This window comes from Perna viridis, chromosome 8, assembly GCF_037379345.1.
Source record: "Perna viridis isolate PV_CMFRI_1.1 ecotype Kerala chromosome 8, ASM3737934v1, whole genome shotgun sequence".
In the NCBI taxonomy this organism is placed as follows: Eukaryota; Metazoa; Mollusca; class Bivalvia; order Mytilida; family Mytilidae; genus Perna; species Perna viridis.
In genome coordinates, this window is record NC_142452.1 from 9,761,627 (window position 1) to 9,781,179 (window position 19,553).

Sequence of the window (19,553 nt, forward strand, 5' to 3'; positions counted from 1 at the left end):
AACTGCTCTGCGAAAGATGCAGACCTTCAAAATTTTTATTCTAGCTGCCGCCATTTTTTCAAAATGGCCGTCGGACTGGACATACCCATTTATTTACACCGGGAAACTTTCATTTGTCCGATTTTGATGACAATTAATATCTAGGTTCTTGAAGTCGTCCCGGTTAAGAATCTGCGGCTCAATCGATAATTAAAACTACGTATCGACCGCCATTTTCAAAATGGCCGCCACTGTGATCGAAAATTTTGATTTGTCCTATTTTGATGAAAATTAATATCTAGGTTCTTGAAGTCGCCCTGATTGAGAATCTGCGGCTCAATCGATAATTTAAACCACGTATCGTACGCCATTTTCAAAATGGCCGCCATTGCGGTCAAAAACTCGACGTTGTTCGGTTTCGTTGATATCCAGGTTCTATACGCTGCATGGATTAGTAATAAAATATCAATTGACGATATGTTTCTCAAAAGACAGACAAGGAAACGGGAGGCGACTTCCACACGTTTCGTGGAAACTTAAACTTTATGTTATTTCTTTCCAAAATCTTCTCCTCTGACACTACTCGACCAAGTGGAACCAAACTTGGTATAAATGTTCATTGGGATATCCTGCATACAACTGTTGTGGAAATTTTTTATCTGTCGAAAAACATGATTGTCGTTACTAAAAATAGAATATTGGGGTCCGACAGTAGTTTTTTTGCATATTTCATCTCCAAAGGCGTTAGGTTTAGCCAAATTCTTTCAATTCCTGAAATAATCCTTATCATAAAGCCTTCAAAAGGATTGAAAGGATCAAAGTTGTCAGTCGACGCCTTGTACGGTGAAAAATGCTGTTTTATTTTGTTTGTTTGTTTGTATTTGTTAGTTTTTAGCCAATATCTGAAAAACTATGATAGATAGACGAAACTTTTAAGTGCTGAAATAATCCTTATGATAGGTCTTACCAAAGTCTTCTTAGGTCAAATTTGTTGGAGAACTCCTTGTTAAATGTATTGCCCTTGGAAGGCAAAATTTAACCAGGTGAGCGATTCAGGATCTTGGTATGTTAAACTAATAAGATTTTGTATTTATATTGACAAATATTGTCTCGAGGAGATGTAACATTGCACGAGCTTGCTCTGCAACAAAATATCAATAAGGGTTTTATTGTTAACCGTTTACTGAATTGGAACTGTTATCTTTACATTTACACGTGTCAAACTACTTGAACATGTGATGCGCAAATATCCTAGTTTAGAACAACTGTTCGTCGTCTTTCAAGTTTTACTTACCAAATATAATAACAAAATTATTTGAACCTGATATTCAAATTCTTTTCAATATATACATACCTATCAACTCTTTATTCAAGGTCAAAATAATTCCAAATCTAACATACTTAAATTCTACGTTTCGTGCTCATTTGTACAAACTTGACAAATGTGTGTGCTGTTTTATATGTAGCTAATCATGTCGTTTTATTTGTAGGTAGTTTTATTTTTAATGAAGATTTTCAATACACAGTGAATACAATAGATAAGAAAAATCCAATACTTTCCTGTTTCAAGATGTGTTCTGATTCTCGTTACTTTGGACTACAAGAATCACAAGTATGATTTCGGAGCAATTTTCTTTCCTATTTTGTAATATATGATATCTTATAATTTAAGAATGAAATCACACTGAGCACTGATATATTTCTTATGTCCGATGCAACATATCGTTTAAGTATCAGATATAATTAGAGAAAGATGCATATTGAAAGGGAAATTATGGGAAATAGGGTTCAAAATGTCGTCAAAATAAAATGATCAAAAGATATCTAGACAAAGAAATAACCAGAATTACAGGTACGAACAAGCACAAGTAAACAAATAAATAAGCAGCATGGAATGCGCTTAAAATGGGAACATATACCAGGTACACCGGTAGGGTTAGTATCCTCTGCTTTTCGTTAAACATCCGTCGAGTTGCCCATAAAATGTTATGTCAGGGGTACACGGAAAAGGAGAAAAACTCTGTAACGATGAAAAATATATCATTGTGCAGATGGATACATCATAATTATCCACGAGTTCAAGATGACGGCTATAAAAATGTTTTGATGTTATGACTTCAATCTTATAGCAACTTAATCCTGTTCCTGAAGTCTAGCACAGTACCAAATGTCCGCGTGGTTACGACAAGCTCTGTTATAAAATAAAAAAAGACCAATATGAGTTGTGATTTGTAAACGCCATACGCAGGTGGTAAAGGGATGTTAACGATATTGAATGAGAAGTCATTACGATTGTCATATAGCTTTCCCTGCAAATGATCTCTGAGAATAGGTCAAGAAATAAGGCTGATTTGATGGTGTCTGTACTGTCCTTTTTCTCGTTTTTTTTGGGGGGGGTTGGATGCAATGTATAAAATCCCTGATTGCTTAAAAACGAAACGTAACCTATATAATCAATTTATCGGAACTGAAGTCAAGGATATTAATGCTCCTTCTTTTGAAAAAAAATCCATTAAATGTCTCCCTAAAAAGAGTTCTAGGATAAGTTAGCGAGTAGCGGAGTACAATTCGTTCCCATGGGAATCTTGACCGTCTGTTAAAAAAAGATCCACCATACTGGACAAATATGTTGTCAATAAAAAAATCAAGGATTTTGACAATATCTTCTTCGGTATATTTAGAATATCAATGTTTTTACAAGTTTGGCGAATTTCTGATAAGTAATGCGCATTTATATCTAGGTTTTCCATCCTCTGAGAATAACAACGATGTATTATGCATTTAATTCGGTATTTCCAACATCATCCATATTTTTATTCATTTTTTTCATTTTCTAATATACTAACGAGGGCTCCTTTCAATTGCATAATTTAACAAATTGCCATTATACCTCAAACGATTAAAGTACCTGTCAAAGTATATATTGACGTCACAGATCACTGTCCAGCAAAGCTGAGTATTATTTGTTTTTAATGTTAATCATTGTTGAACGTTAACCAATGCAACATTTTTTTTATGTTTTAGGGCACCATATGTGCTTGCTTTACATTTGATGGTGAAAAGATAGAATCACCGATTAATGCAAAGAGTAATGCCAATTCCAAACTTTGTAATGACGACACCCTTGCTATATGTGCGAGAGAAAATGTTGACACTGACAAGAATTTTGCTGTTTATGAAATAGGTATTGTTTTTATTAATCATGAGATTTTACTATGTTATTCTTGTGAACTAAATAAGTTGTCCTCTACATTAATCATACAGTTAACAAGAATAGCTATGATGACTATGTCAAAGAACCAACAACACCACTGGTGTGACACTGCAAGCCCAAGAGCACCCATTGGTCTTCAATGAACGACGAGGAAATCATCACACCACATGGTAGGCTGCAGCTGGCCTCAAAACATCATTACATACAGATACAACTAAGGAGTAGCCCTATAAACTCAAGTTACATAAAATAAACTAAAGGTGGAAATGAAACAAGACAAACAGAGGCCAGAAATTTGGACTGGCGCAAACAAATGCGGCGGTGTTCAAGCACTTTGGCGTGATCACAACCTTCCCCCTTTAAAAACTGGTCACTATGGGAAAAAACATTACATAGAGATAAAGAAATTGAATATAAATTACACAAATGTACAGACTAAAAACTACTAGCAGTTAACTGACATGCCAGCTGCAAGCCAGTTAAAACATACAAAAGTTTATGTCCCCATCGTATGTAAAATCAATCCCAATTCTTCCCGTGCCTGGTTGAGAACCACGGTACATCACAAGTCATGCAATTAGGACACAACCCATGTCATGCCAAAAACTTCTTTTAAATATAGTGTTTTAATTTCTATGTAAAGACCCTATGAGAGAATCAATCTTAATACAAAAAAAAACTAACCATTTTATTGTTCAATAAAGGTACAAGAAGCTGTTATAATGACTTATTCTTTCTATATTTATTATTTTTGTTGTCTTAAGAACGATCATTTTGGAATGGTGGAAATATTTTCTTTTCCATCTGGCCGACCAAATTGTTTTACATAAATGAGCCATTTTTATTTTACCAAATATCAAGTCTCTTCAATGTTCGTATTTGTTATGCTTTTGTTTTCAAACAGTGAAACCACTTCGATTTTTGTCTACGTGCCAATCATCAGATGGTGATTTATTAATTTTTTTTTTGGCCGAGTTTGGTTAAATTCCATTCATTTGTTTCCTAGGAGGTAAATATAGAAGTTTTAAAATATAGGAGAAAGAATAATTATCATGAGAAGAAACCGAATGAATGGCGACAATGTAATTATCACACTTTGTTTGAAGTTGTTGTTGTTTAATGCCTTTTAAATGTGAAATCATAGCTAACTCGCAATTTTCATAGGATTTACTTATTATATTTAAAAACAATACATGTTACTACTGTCCGATCTTTAATTATCCTCGTCTCGTAACCACCCGGTTCAATACAAAAACACAGGAATACGATCGTATCAATCGGTTTTAACGGAGTTTTCAAACTGATAACCATTTACAGCAGTTGTGAATGGATATTTAATCCATTGCAATACTTGTATAGATTTTAAGTACTGAAAATGGTTAAATATCATTATCTAAGGCTGCAAGATAGAAAAGGTCTCATACTTAGAGTTGAAGTGGGTTTGTTTGCATTTTTTTCATAATTGACCCATTCATATTATTTGTAATGATAACTGGATGATATTTTGTAGTGGAAGATATAAAGAATGGAACAAATGACTGTTTATCAACATTGAAAAAGGGGAATTATTTTGTTTACAAGGACACTCCATGTTCATCAAAGTTAAACTCTTTTTGTCCAACAGGTATCTGCATCCTTTAAGTGCGCATATATTCGTATATAAGTCTTTTTCTATCAGATAAGCATGTAAAGCGTTGCAATTATCATAAATATAAAATATATGTCTATAAAAATGAAATTAATGTTCATAAAACAAAGTATGTATTTATAAAATTAAAATATATATTCATTAAAATAAAATATATGTTTATGTAAGTGAAATATGTATTATTACAAACGAAATATATGTTGCTATAATTAAATATATGTTGATAAAAGTAAACTGTTTGTTAAAAAAATCAATTATGTTTTCATAAAATAGAAATGTATGTTCAGAAAATTAAATATGTATGAGTTTCAGGTACATATCTTGCTTATATATACACTACATTTTTTTAATACAGATTTCATGATTTGGAATATTCATATATAGGGTCGAACGATTTAGATTTTGTATAATATTTTCACGATTACAGGTCTTTGGATAAAAAAAAGTTGCGTCATTTGTGTCTTGCAGAACGTGTTTCCAAGTTTCGATAGAGCCCGGTTACCTTAGTTTTGTTTTAAACAAAAATATATGTACATTTTGGTTTCTTTTTTAATTTTCTGTCCTTTTCCAATGTGTTTACTTTTTTCAGTTTAATCGTTTTACATTAGTTGCCATCACTTGGCGTTCGTCGTCGACGTCGTTTATAATTTTTCAAAAATCTTCTCCTCTGACACTATTTGACCACTTGGAATCAAACTCGATGTACATTTTCCTTGAGGTATCCTACATAGAACTGATATGGGGATTTGTGATCCGTCGAAAAACATAACCACCATTACTAATTATAGAACATAGGGGTCAGACAGTAGTTTTTTGCATGTATTTTCAAAATCGTTAGATTAAGCCAAATTCTGACTGGGTAAAAATGTTCAGCATGATGAGATATATCTGTGGTCTAATTTCCGTTTTAATCTGTTAATCTGTTAAGCCATGTTGGAGTTATTGCCGTTTTTGACATTTTTTGCTACTTTTAATGTTATTTCTTTCAAAAATCTTCTCCTCTGACACAACTTGAACAGCAAGAACCAACCCTGATGTAAATGTTCCTTGGGGTATCCTGCATAGAACTGTTGTGGAGATTTTTGATCCGTCGAAAAATATGGTTGCTGTTACTAAAAATAGAACATTGGCTATAATACGGAAAACCTGACCGCAAATGCACGTTAAAAACACTACTGTGGTATTCTGTAGGAACCATAGGGCTCCGCCACAGGAGGCTTAATTGCCCGACCCTACCCACCTCTCCTTATTTCCAGTGGCAATCAAAATTTGTCGACCCCATTATCCTTGTGTCCCATCCCATTTTTCATTTCATCACCATTTCATGTTCATTTTATCATCCATTTCATGTTCATCGCCTGAATATAGCTGAAATATTGCTACTCGGGCGTTAAACCCCAACAAACAAACAAACACACAAACTAAAAACTGGGAGCACGAAACAGGTGCAGCGGTAGGGTAAGCGTCCTCTGCTTTTCAAGAAACACCTGTCGAGTTGTTCATAAAATGTCAAGTCTGGGGTAGACAAACGAGGAAAGGAAAACTATGACCCGTTGAATAAATCAGTTTTAATGGTGCAGATGGATACACCATAACGATCCAAGAGCGGTATACCTGGTCCATGCTCCCAGTTTTTAGTGGAGTCCGAGTTGTTCATTTACTTTTGTTACTTTGTATGTATGATTTTATTTACTATATGTTCTTTGTTGTGTTTGTCTGTTTTCCATGTCTGGTCTTTGTCCCTGGATTACATTCTTTCGATTACCGCTATAACCTTGGTTGCCTTGATTACTCTTTCTTGATGACGACCACAAAACCTCTGCGATGACTTCAATCTTGTAGCAACATAACCCTGTTCAAGAAGCCTATTTATTTAGAGTTCTAGCCCGATACAAAAAGTCTGCGTAGTTATAGCGGAAACTGATATTAAAGGATCTAGCTAAACGATATTCTTTCTTTCGGATCAGATCAGCTATAAAGTCAGCCTCAAAAGAGTGAAGGAAAAGGTCTGCAAGTAAAGGAGCACAATTTGTTCCCATTGGACACCATACTGGACAAATATGTTGTCGATTTAAAAATTCCAGCATTTTGTAAACATCTTCCTCTGTACATTTGGAAGATGATTTGGAATTATTTCTTACAAAGTATGAGGAATCTCTACCAAGAACTACATATTTGTATCTAGATGTACCATCTTTTTGGAAAAAAAACAACGATGTATAATGTTTTTAAATCGGGATTTTAACTGAATATGGGGATAGAAGTATACAGTGTTGAAAAATCATAGGTTGTAATGCTATTATATTCCGATAATAGGATCCACATTGAATTAATACAACTACGGGAGTGACAAGTATTGTGGTAGGACTGTAGACCCTCTTTGACAGTTGTGAGTATAGAAGTTAAAAGTTTTGAAAGAGGTTTGGTGGTACATTTTGCAGATCCAAATATGAAACGTTGTTTGTATGGATTCTAGTGGAGTTTAGGAATCCAGTACATAGACGATAAATCACAATCACCGTCCTTGGTAGAGAGACCAAAAGAGGATAGCACAGATTTATTGTTTTCCACAATCTCCTCTTTGGAGAGTGTGGTGGCAGTATTATTACTGCTATTCTACGTCTACCTCTGATAATAAACATTGGATGTAAAACGTTTTGCAGAGAAAAACAAAGTTGTTTTTGGCTTTGTCTGCTGGTACCACAACATATTTGTCATGTATAGCAGACAATGTTTTTGCTACATCGGGTCTTTGAAAACCAATGTAGCCTTGGCACTCATTGACCTACTGAAACTTTCATTCGTTTCAAAATTAAAGACCTGACGGCCTTTAACCACTCTGACAGAGAATCAATGTCTTCTTGTTCTCGTTTTATCCATTTTCTAGCATAGTCCTCGACGGCATCCATAAGAACTTTAAAGGTACAGTTCCAATTCATGGAGCGTGGTTCACGGTACTTGGGACCTTAAGAAAGGATATTACGCAGAGATTCGTTTTCGATTATGGTTAAATCTCCTGTAACGACGTGACCAGAAGGACCACATTTGAATGGAGAGTTTTTGCAAGAACAGTCAGGTGGTTTAGTCTTGAAGTTCTCAATCGCGAGGTTCTGCAATAGCCTTTTATAAATGAAAATTGGATGCAATGGGTGAAGTTTAGGAATATGAAATAATTGGTATGGAATTGTCTTTGAAATATGGGGGAAGTTTGTTGGTAACGTTTTTGTGATGGAGGATGTTAGCCAAATTAATTTTTAATTAATTAATTAAAATATATTTTATTTTATGAAAAATATACTTCGTTTTTTATGATTGCATAATTGATTTTATAAACATAAATTTGATTTTAAAGAATAAGTATATTTTTTATGAATAAATATTTCATTTTTATGCATTCATTTTTATAAATATTGCAACGCTTTAAACGCCATAGTTTGCGATAGTTTTAAACAGTTTTATAAAAAATCAAATGTATCTAACACCCTTGCTTCATTCCTTTAATTGTGCATGCTAGAATGCTGGATGGGCTTCCCTGACGATACTTTTGAATTTCAGAACTTCTGAACATTATTTTGGGAAATTCAGATCTTCCTTTGTATTTGATTTTATTGCTACTGACGAGTGGTTACTCTATGTGTACAGCATTGCGAAGTTTGCAATATCATATGATTGCTACTATTGTATTTTATAACATTTCTTAATTACATATTGTGCTTTTTTGATTTTCTGTCTGTACTATTTGATTAATTTGTGTAGTACGGTTTTTTCTTGAAGTGTTGATTTTTTTGGGATCCCGGTATTGTCTTGACAGAGATTTTCTCCCTTGTGTTTACCTTCAGTGTAACAACATCTTCTCTCAACAAATACTAGCATTTGCAATTATTATTTCAGCTCAAGCTAAAACATTATTTAGATATGTTGCATGAGTCCAATAAAAATGTAAATGTAATGTATTTTTTACCACACCTCATTCATTGTATTATCCTGCGGATTCGTTGTATGCATATTTTTAACTGGTAAAAAAGGTTATATCATAATACTTATAGTTACACTTTGGCTGTAAAAATCTGTAAAGTGTTGAAGAATATTTGAAAATAGATGTGAACAATTCAAACAAATGAAAATCATGCGCTCTAAAAATGCTAGTTTAAGCACATTGTTTGTGTAACTAGGTGTCCATGCGGCGTGGTGGAATTGACATATCTTCGAAAGACAAAAACGCTCGATCAAATATCCCTTTTCACCCTGTGGTCAGTAATTGTCATTTATTTGAAAACCAATCAAGAAATACTCACGCACATTACGATCTAATTTCGATATTGACTGAAAAATATACCATACAGTCAGAAACAGGGTAGTGTCCGAATAAAAAGAAGCTAAGCGATGCCTTCTTGATGAGGTCATTAATCAAAGAACCAACAACAAACTAAAAGACAAGTAGTCAAAGCTAAAACATATTCTTCCATCAAAATCTAGTCGATCAAGTACCGCATATCTTGAATCAAATAATGTAATTTTAACTGTCTGACAAAATAGCTTACCCTTTATTTCATTCATTTGTAATATTGGTCATGAGTTTGGCAATCGATTTGATGATACACTGCCAGATGTAACGCAATTAATTGAAAAAGACTCATTTTATATTCCAAAAATGTCGAAAATGATTTTCTTTGTAAAGAGATCAAAAGCATGTCAAATGCTAAAGCAACCGGGCTTAATGGAACTTCAGTAAGATTATTGAAAATGTCCTAAGAAACTGTGTCAAATATTTAAACTTATATATTTAATTTTTCCATTGAACCAATACTTTTGACAGCGACCGGAAGAAGGCTACATTTACCCCAATTTTCAAATAAGGGATGATCATATTGTTAATGATTATCGTCCAGTCTGTTTTACCGATTGGAAGCAAAATTATAGAAAGACAGATATGTTTTCAATACTTTCTACAATTATTTGTCTGAAAACAATCTTATTACTACTTGTCAGTCAGGGTATATACCAAAATACTCATGTGAAACTGCATTGAATTATGTCATAGACATACTGTTAATACATATTGATGAAGGTAAACTTACTGGTGTTTTTTTCATTATCTGAGCAAAGCGTTTGACACTGTTAATCATAATGTCTTACTGTATAAGCTTATGTCATTTGAAATATGTAAAAATACTTATGATTGGTTTAAATATTATTTGAACAACCGAGAACAGTTTTTGGTTGGAAAGGGGGATTATCTGAACCCCCAAAATGTCTATTGGTGTACCCCAAGGTTCCATATTTGGGCCTTTGAATTTTTTACTTTTTGTTAATGATTACCAATCATGTCCAGGGACCTCCATGGATCAAAATGAATACATGGCTCACTCTCCGGATGGACAAATTTTCATTGTGGCGCGTGTTCTTTCGCACAGAAAATAACTTGCCAAAAAAAGTATGATAAGGTTGAATGTGACATAATTAATAGCACAAGCTATAACATAGAAATCAACAATTGTATTTTTTTTCTGTCTGTATTGTTTATTTCAGTTATACCAAGGTAAGGTTTTTGCCTTCGCTAGGCTTGACCATACGTCCACAGTTCTAGAGAAATAAAATCATTGTCTTAAATATTGTCATCCAACTATATATGCAGACGACTTCTCTACTGATGTATGTGACAAATCAGTACAAATTATTAAGATGAATTAACTTAAGGTTTACTTAATTCTATATACTGGATGAATAAGAATAAATAAACTATGAACTTGAAAAAAAATCAATGTATGCTTATAGGAACAAGTCATAAATTGGCAAATGCTAAAATTGGCATTATACTTAATGTCAGAAGTATTATGACTCCATTACAAAATACTTATTTTTTGTACTTAGATGGATGCCAATACCAGACTATTTTGTATTCAGAAAGGTTATTTTAGTTTTTCAGGTTAATGTCCGGTGGACAATCGTGGAGAAAATGGAGAAAAATAATTATATTAGAACTATCGATCTTCTTTGATTAAAAAAAACGTTGTTTTCACAATATTCTATACGTATTGTCGACATTTATTGTTTCAATTGCATTACTACAAACTTATTTAATTGATTCTGCAATATTCAGTTGAATCAAAGCTAAACAAATTTGACAGCTAAAGCAGCTTCAAAGTATTTAGCATCTTTTATATTTTTTTTATTTTTTACGAAATTCTGAACAACGTCTGTGCCACGTATGGATATTTCGAAATATTCCCTATTATCTCACAATTGAAGAGGTGACATAACATGATTTCCCGCCATATTTCTGGTTCCCTGCTAATTGATTACTTTATGTGGTAAGACTCTTATTAAGTACCAGTTGTAGCATTTTCATTCGGAACTTCTGGTTTTGTCTTTTACTAAAGGTAAAGAGCAGAAATATGGCGGGAAATCATGTTATTTCACCTCTTCAATTGTGAGATAATAGGGAACATTTCAAAATATCCATAGGAACAAGATGGCGGATAAACAATACATTTAATGCAAAATTCTCGTAGGAAAAATAAATTTTGAATTTTTTCAATCTCGGAGGTAAGAACGAAAAATAATTGTAAGGGAATCGTAGTACAGAACGACATGAATAAAATGGCAAGTTTTTGAAAGGAACCGTCGAGTAATTACAAAAATAAACGCAAAAAAACGCAAACAATCTGAGGTGACTTGGACTATATATAAAACGTTATATCATGACCAGAATTAAATTAAAGCGTTTTCTTAATATAGATTTATCGAGATGACAATATAATATATGTTAAAAGTTATTTCCAAATGACGATAGAAATGATGGGTTAAACCAGGATTAATAGCGCGCTTAAGATGTTTCTGGTATACTGCAGTGCATTTTACAACCGGGAAAAATCAGAAGTTTAAACTCCACAGAAGATATATTTATGACATCAAGGAAATCGATCATCTGTATCAGAAGAAATTATATCCCTCAGTAAGATATAAATATCGGAAATAAAACACGTGTTAATTATATACTTGGTCCAAAGGCAATGATGGTGTGTGAAAAAGTCGGGATAGTCTGGCATACTTTAACAGCTGAAAAATATAATTTCCATGTAATGGGAAAACCTGTATATTTATGGATAGGGGAAGAACCTGGCCCAAAAATGCTCAAATGTTCTAAATTTTTATAAGAATCTGTAAAAAAAAATTACTTGTTTTTTCCGAAAAATGAAAATTTGTGAATTATCAGATAAAGGAAATTTGCAGTAGTATGGAACCAAGAACTCCTTAAACTGCAAGATAATTGGTAGGGTGCTCTTAGGTTAAACAAAATTAGCACATTAATAGTTAACCATATGTCGCTTATTTTTGTTCTTATGTTCAATAGTGATCGTAATATAACTGATTTATACTAGCTTTTCCTTGGCTTATTATTGCATATATATTTTTTAAAAGTTATAGTTTGAGTCTGCCCTTGGCTTATTTTTATCTTCATGAAATAACCTATTTTATCCCAGTGTTTCCAAATCTGCCAAATTTTATCGATTAATTTTGTATTTAAATTGCTTGTTAACTCGAGAGTATTTTACTACGAACAAAATACAGAGAATGTTATCCAAAGCTCTGTATAAGAACATAAATCATCTCGTTTGTAATATACATATTATACTGACATGAATATTATCTTCAAATTTGAGGTAAAGGTCTAAAAAATGCGGACGATGCTGTGTCAGTTGGACATGTGATACCGCAAGTAAACGGTTTGTTAGTTTGTTTGTTTTTGTTTTTATTTTGTTTTGTTTTGTTTTTTGTTTTTGTTTTGTTTTTCTTTTTCTTTTTCACGGTTGACAAAATCATCGTCAGCTTTACAAACAAGTAGAACATTCCGCTTAGTACCTTAGTTTGTTTGTATTCTTATTTAATTTCGGAATCTGATAAAAGTAGAGTAAGTTCTTATGTTCTCAGATGTCTCACTTAAAAAAGAATAATCATAGAGACCATGAATGACTTGTGGTTAGCTGGGATTTCATTCATCTCAATCGTGCTGCATTTTTTTGTCAGATTGCCCAAATTTCCGTTGATTCCTTATACTCTGATTAAATAACGTAGTACGCGCTTTACAAACAAAAAACAATGTTGTTAGATGCTTTGTCTGTTTGACCAACAACAAATTTTTGATAAAGGATGAATAGATTTTGTGCAACTTTCTGATCTGTGAATACGAAATGTGGTCGATTATTCATGCAATGTTAAAAAAAAACCAGATAAAATATTAAAATATATAGCCATAACAATTGAAGAGATCTCGGTAACGGTATATTATTTTTTCCTGTATGTTCCCGTGGGCCATGGCTATTAGATCAATGGACTGTATATAGAATGAAACATATGTCATATTCAATTGAACAAAAGAAGATACAATATATAAACAATTTTAAAGTCAGACTGTATTGACACATTCATTTGATACAAAAGCACGGGATTTTAAAATGTTACAATTTATTATGTATTTACTATCGATACACTCTCTCCATTCTATAACTTTCAAATTCTCATTTCTCGATTTCCTGAAACTTGTTTACAGTTTTATATTAAATTTATAAAAGATTTTGAAATTCTTGACAATTTGGCCATTTAAAATAAGGTAAAAAAACGTCTCCGAACATAAAAGATATCGCAATTGCTTCCACTTTTCTCATTTAAGATAAGAATCCTGTTTACTGCATTGCTGGTCAAGTACGAGCTGATGGAATCATTCAGACTTTTGTGAAGAAATGTGGCGATCGTTTACCTTCAATTTGTAAAGTTCAGAACATTGATGTGAAAGAGAAGGATATGACAGGTTATAACGATAATAATTCCCGTTAGTACACTTTTAAAGTGCTTTTTTCTTTGCTGAATGTACTTTGCAGGATGAGTAGGTTTGGTATTTTTAATAATAAATGGGTAGCATTTAAATATTTTTCGTGGTGGTTGACTTTTTGAAAGTTATTTCAAAATAAATTAATGCAATGATTTGTTTGTTATTTTTAAATATTTTTATGTAACATTTTTCTGCAAAGATTATTAGCCATTGCATAATTAGCATGATGCATGAAGAAAAAAAAAGGATTCTTAGCTCCTACCATAAATGAAACCTTTGCAACCATTTTATATATTATTTTTATATTTTCAGTAATAGTTGCAGTTCTCCTGTTAGTTGTTTTTCTCGTTATTGGTAGCATAATTATTACACTGATTGTGAGGTAGGAATTTCAGTACTAATGTAAAGCAAACTTTTAACCTAAGTATCGTATGCAAAAAACTGGAATTTCAAGGGACGCATGCAAAATAGAACAAGAAGTCATACTTCATATAAAATTATATATACGTTTTTAATTGGTGTATAGAGACGAATTATTCTGGTTTTCCGACACTCCTTAAACATTCCAGGAAGGTGAGTACACTACCCTGAATATAAATACGACTCATCTGCTCGAATTGGAAATTTTTCGTATTTTTTTTTCTTTCGAATATCTTCTGTGAAGGGTCACCACATATGGTATTAAATCACATTTGTAGGTGTAAAAATAGACTTATTTACTTTGTTTTTAGTTCGGTGCACATAAATATTTACAGTGCAAGATGTGCAGTAATTATCTGTTATCCTTTCCTTTTCTGTGTCCATTTCTCCTTATTTCTGCCGGTACTACATCAAAGAACGATGCATCAAAAATCTATTTAACACGAACTCAATGATATTCAGTATAGTATAGTATAACACATCTTGCCTGGAGTCACGTCTCGAATGATATTCGTACCTCGTGTGGTAATCCCCTGAATATTCAAAACCTTAGTAAAATGTTGTGAACAACAGCCAATGGAATGAAATCACTCTCTTCTATTTTCATCTCACCAGTACCACCACTATGCATCCGTCATCTATTTCTTTAATATGTTCAACCTTTTCTTTGAATGTTTTAAAAACCAACTTGATAATTTTAAGCTGCCTTAAAATGAATGACTTATACAAGGAATTCTTAAAAACAAATAATCATATTGGATCCGTATTGTGTATCAAAATAACTATAGATGAGAAAAAAAATTTCTTGTTTTCTTTTTCAATTCTGCATGTATCTGTAATCTAAGATTAATTAGACAGAACCTACAAAAAGTCCATCTGCGAAAAATTATGAAAGATAAGGAGTTGTTAGTGTGGATAATTAATTTATTCATTAGTAGCCTTTTCGTTAGATCCTAAAATGTTGTGGAACTTAATTGCTTGATAAGACAAAATGTCTTTCATTCATTACTTTGAGGCGACTAAATGACGGTTATGTTTAAAGATTTAAGATCAATGACCGCAACACATTGTTTTACAGTTTTATCGTGTCTAATCTGTACATTTCTTTCAAAGATTGAGAAAAAGAGCTCAAAGATCTTTCCAAGCAGCATCACTAGGACAGGGTGATGTTTATGCTGTCGTGCAGAAGCGTCCAGGAAATTGCTGTAATGTTGATGAATCTCGAACGAGTGCTACATCACCTCCCTCTGAAGCAGAAAACCCCCCTGGAAATCTGTCGCCATCTTATACAGAAACTGAATCACGGATTAATAGTTCGCCATTTGAGGATGTTTACGATCACACTGATCACACTCTTAGACCACAGATTAACGAGGAGAACAACTATGATTCAATGGCATGTGTAAACAATGAATATAAGGAACTTGTATACAACACTACTAATGAAACAACACCATTCAATATTATTGCAGAAGAAGATGAATCCGAGTATAGCCATGTAGGGAATATTGATGAATAAGAAGTTAAAGAAATATTCTGCACATCTTCTACTAATTTACACAAGTGATGAATATTGAATATTGTACAAACGGATTTTTCGTTCATATTCAAAGTAAATTTACCATTTCTTAAGTTGAAATAGTCCAGGGTAAACTGTTAAAGATATGTATATTTTCCTTTACAATCAAGTGTTCGAGGTTTTTTCACTTTTGCATATTTGTCATCATTGATTTTGACATGACAATATTTCGCATTATCTTCATCTATTATCTTTTGTTTATCAAACTCGATTGTATGGTCACGTGGACTGCATGTATGATCTATATAATCATATACGTCATATGGCGTTGCTTGATTGTTTCCTCCGTTCAGCACACAGGAGTGCGTTGGAAGCTTGTTCATCTGCGCGTACACTACATCAGGTCTTTGAAAGAGTAATTAAGGGAACCAAGGTTATAGCGGTAATCAAAAGATTGCAATCCAGGGACAAAGACCAGACATTGGAAAACAGATACACACAACAAAGAACATAAAGCAACGAAAACCATACATACAAAGTAACAAAAGTAAATGAGCAACTCGGACTCAACTAAAAACTGGGAGCATGGACCAGGTGTACTGGTAGGGTAAGTGTCCTCTGCTCTTCTAGAAACACCCGCCGAGTTGCTCATAAAAAGTCAAGTCCGGGGTAGACAAACGAGTAAAGGAAAACTATTTCCCGTTTTTGTGATGAATATTGAATATTGTACAAACTGATTTTTCGTTCGTATTCAAAGTACATTTACCATTTCTTAAGTTAAAATAGTTCAGGGTAAACTATTATAGATAAGTATAATGAAAGTTTGAAACTGCATTTTTTTAGAAGTTCTTTCATTTCCTTTTAACCTTTGAAAATATTTACTCTTTCCAATACTACTGAATATGAGACTTATTTAATGTAGTAAACTATTCAGAAGCATATAACGGTTATATCACCAAGATCTGAATTATAAATTAAGTTTGCTGGCATGTTCTTTGATGATTCATGATGGCATAGGATAGAAAATAGAAAAGTATTTCCTTCATTGAAATGAGCATATTTTCATAAAACACACACGAATGCAAAATATCTTATATACATTGATTAAAAAGAAATTAATTCGCAATTTGATCAAAGTACTAAAGTAATGAATTAAGGGATGAATTAGCCATTATATGTGTGTGGGGTGTGGTAATATACAATGCTGTAGCTGAAGACTATACTATTATATATTTTCAGCGTTCCAATACAAACTCATCTGTCCTTTTCATTGTCTACCATGATTTCATGTATTCATCTTGCCACTTTTTTTACTTTGATTGATTGATTTATTGTTGGGGTTTAACGTCCGAGCAGCTATATTCAGACAATGAACATGACATGGATAATAAAACGAGCATGAAATGATGATGGTGACATGAAAAAAGGGATGGGACACAAAGATAATAGGGTCGACAAATTTTGATTGCCTCTAGAAAAAGGGAGGGATGGATGAGGTCGGGCAATTTAGCCTCCTGTGGCGGAGCGCAATGGTTCTTACTTCTATCGAATACCACAGCAGGGTTCTTTAACGTGCGAAGAACGTGGCGTGGCATCTTTCCCGACACGGTGCACCACTATGGTTTGCGGTCAGGTTTTCAGTATTATAGCCTGACAACCCCAGCATGTAACACGCCAGGGGTAACCCATTCCACCATCTGGGGCACACATTCCAGTTGCTCTGTGGGCAGAGCGCCTAGCCCCCGGCTAGTTTCTGAGCACTATTTAGTCGCCTTTTACGACAAACTTAGCGCTGCTGCAGGCCTATTCTTTTAACACCCGGACCTGCACTTTGAATTAATGATACAATTGTTTTCTAAATTTTAAAATCACATTCATGTTTTGTTTTATTTCACTGATCCTGTGCATACTAAAAATTGTTTTAGAAATGAAGGACTTTTCCAAACTTATGCAACTAATGCTAAAACTACAACACCTAGTATAACTGACAGAATGATGACTGTCCTGCAATTATTAAATTTAAGGTAATAATCATATGTGCTTTGTATAAATATCGAAAGGAAGCATGCATTTAGGTTTTTTCTGCAGAAAACATTTCTTAGAATGTTAACTCAAATAAATGTTTTTATACTTGTACTGGTGTGTTATTTCAAATCAAAGGTGTTGGGACATTAGGCTATGGATACTGCCTAAAACATCAACTTTGTTGTAATAGCATAAAAGTTATTCATAACATAGTAAAATGTATGTACTAAATGTGAAGTAGTTTAGTTTCTGGTGTGCGGACACCATTTTCATGCTAAAAATATGATCAAAAAGTGACCAAAAAGTAAAGTACAAAATCTGACAGAATATATGATTATTGGTTCACTTTAAGCATTTTTTTCTCTTTCAATGCAAGAATTATCAGATGACTTTATGTTTTCTCATTAGTGATGGATATAAGTCTGCAGCTTCATAATTAAATTATTCAACACCGTATGGTTGGTTTTCAGTTGTATTTTAGGCCAATAAGACCATTTATCGCCCCTTCACAGATGCACACACAACAAAGAATATACAATAACCAAAAACCAAGTTCAGGGTAGACGAAAGAGGAAAGGAAAACTATGACACGTTGGACAAATCAGTTTTCATGGTACAGATGTAAACACCGTAACGATCCAAGAGTTAATGATGACGTCCAAAAAAAATTGACTACTTCAATTTTGTAGCAACCTAATATTAAATTAGCAATCCTAATTGTAAGAAGTTTAGCGCGATATAAAAAGTCTGCAAAGATATGGCAAGCTCTGACATAATGTATGAGTTGTGATATAAAAACTCCATACGCTGGTGCTAAAGAGATGTTTCCAAAAAATGGAAAATTGAAAAAAAAACGGAATGAAAAAGCATTGCGTTTGTCATATAGTTTGGTCAGTAGTTTTCCTTTACCATCGATCTCTAAGTGTAGGTCAAGATATGGCGCTGAATTCTCATTGTCTAGTATGTATACTTTATCTCAAGTTCTTTGGTGTGAATGCGATATGTAAAATCTCCGAAACTAGCGTTTTTCAACGATAATACGTCATCTGTAAAGCAGAAACTGAGATTAAAGGAGCTAGCTAAACGATGTTTCCCTTTTTTTCATCAGATCAGCTATAAAGTAAGCCTTATAAAAGTGAAGGACTAGGTCAGCAAGTAGAGGAGCACAATTTGTTTGCATTGGAATGTCGACTGTTTGTTGAAGAACGCGTCCATCACTTTTGACAAATATGTTATCGATCAAAAATTCTAGCATTTTGAATATACATTATTGACTAATATTTTCTGAATGTGATCAATAGAAAAAGGGAACAGATATGGTGAAACGCAACAAATGCACCATCGTATAATCCCTACTATAAAAGGTCTCCAGTAAGGGTAAGCATACCTCGAAGTAGATTATGTAAGGCCCAAATCACAGCTAAATTTGTGCCATAATATAATATCAAGACCATTAATACCAAAATTTTTTATGTACAAGCCTGCACATATTTGCTCTATATCACGCTGTCTTATTAATCTTCATTTTGAAACTTCATTTGATAAAACAGTTTTGACTCATTTAACTGTTAAAATTTAACTGTGACCAAGGTGCATGAAATCTGCGATAAGGTTAAGTCATAAACCGGGAACGTTGAATGACAATAGACGACAAAAAGGCTACATACAAGGCATGAAATTAGCAACACGAATCCAATTAATTTGTTAGCTCAATTATTTCAGACTGATAAATATAATTGCTAAGATCATTGAAATACACCTGTTATGGAAACTAATAAGCTCTGCAAAAAGAAATAGATTATTCCTTGAATGGATATCTCATTTTTTGTAAATTGTGTATGTGGTAGTGTTCCATGGAGAAATCGGATGTATAATTGAGTAAATTTGTTTGTATGTTTGTTGTTTTTGTTCGATTTTG

The 19,553-nt window shown here is 33.1% G+C and overlaps 1 protein-coding gene across 2 annotated transcripts in view; it reads left to right on the forward strand.

Annotated features, from left to right (window-relative positions):
- The window catches only part of LOC148609245 (uncharacterized), a 33,188-nt gene extending 17,335 nt beyond the window's left edge, over window positions 1-15,853 (forward strand). Inside the window, exons 3-8 of one of the 2 annotated variants that reach the window (XM_088541118.1) lie at window positions 1,470-1,591; window positions 3,004-3,163; window positions 4,704-4,817; window positions 13,513-13,671; window positions 13,984-14,053; window positions 15,205-15,853. In XM_088541118.1, the coding sequence (XP_088397244.1) occupies window positions 1,470-1,591; window positions 3,004-3,163; window positions 4,704-4,817; window positions 13,513-13,671; window positions 13,984-14,053; window positions 15,205-15,610 (1,031 nt within the window). In that variant the 3' untranslated portion in view covers window positions 15,611-15,853. The remainder of the gene's footprint in view (window positions 1-1,469; window positions 1,592-3,003; window positions 3,164-4,703; window positions 4,818-13,512; window positions 13,672-13,983; window positions 14,054-15,204) is intronic. The other variant, XM_088541120.1, reaches the window with a different exon arrangement.
- Window positions 15,854-19,553: the final 3,700 nt, after the last annotated feature.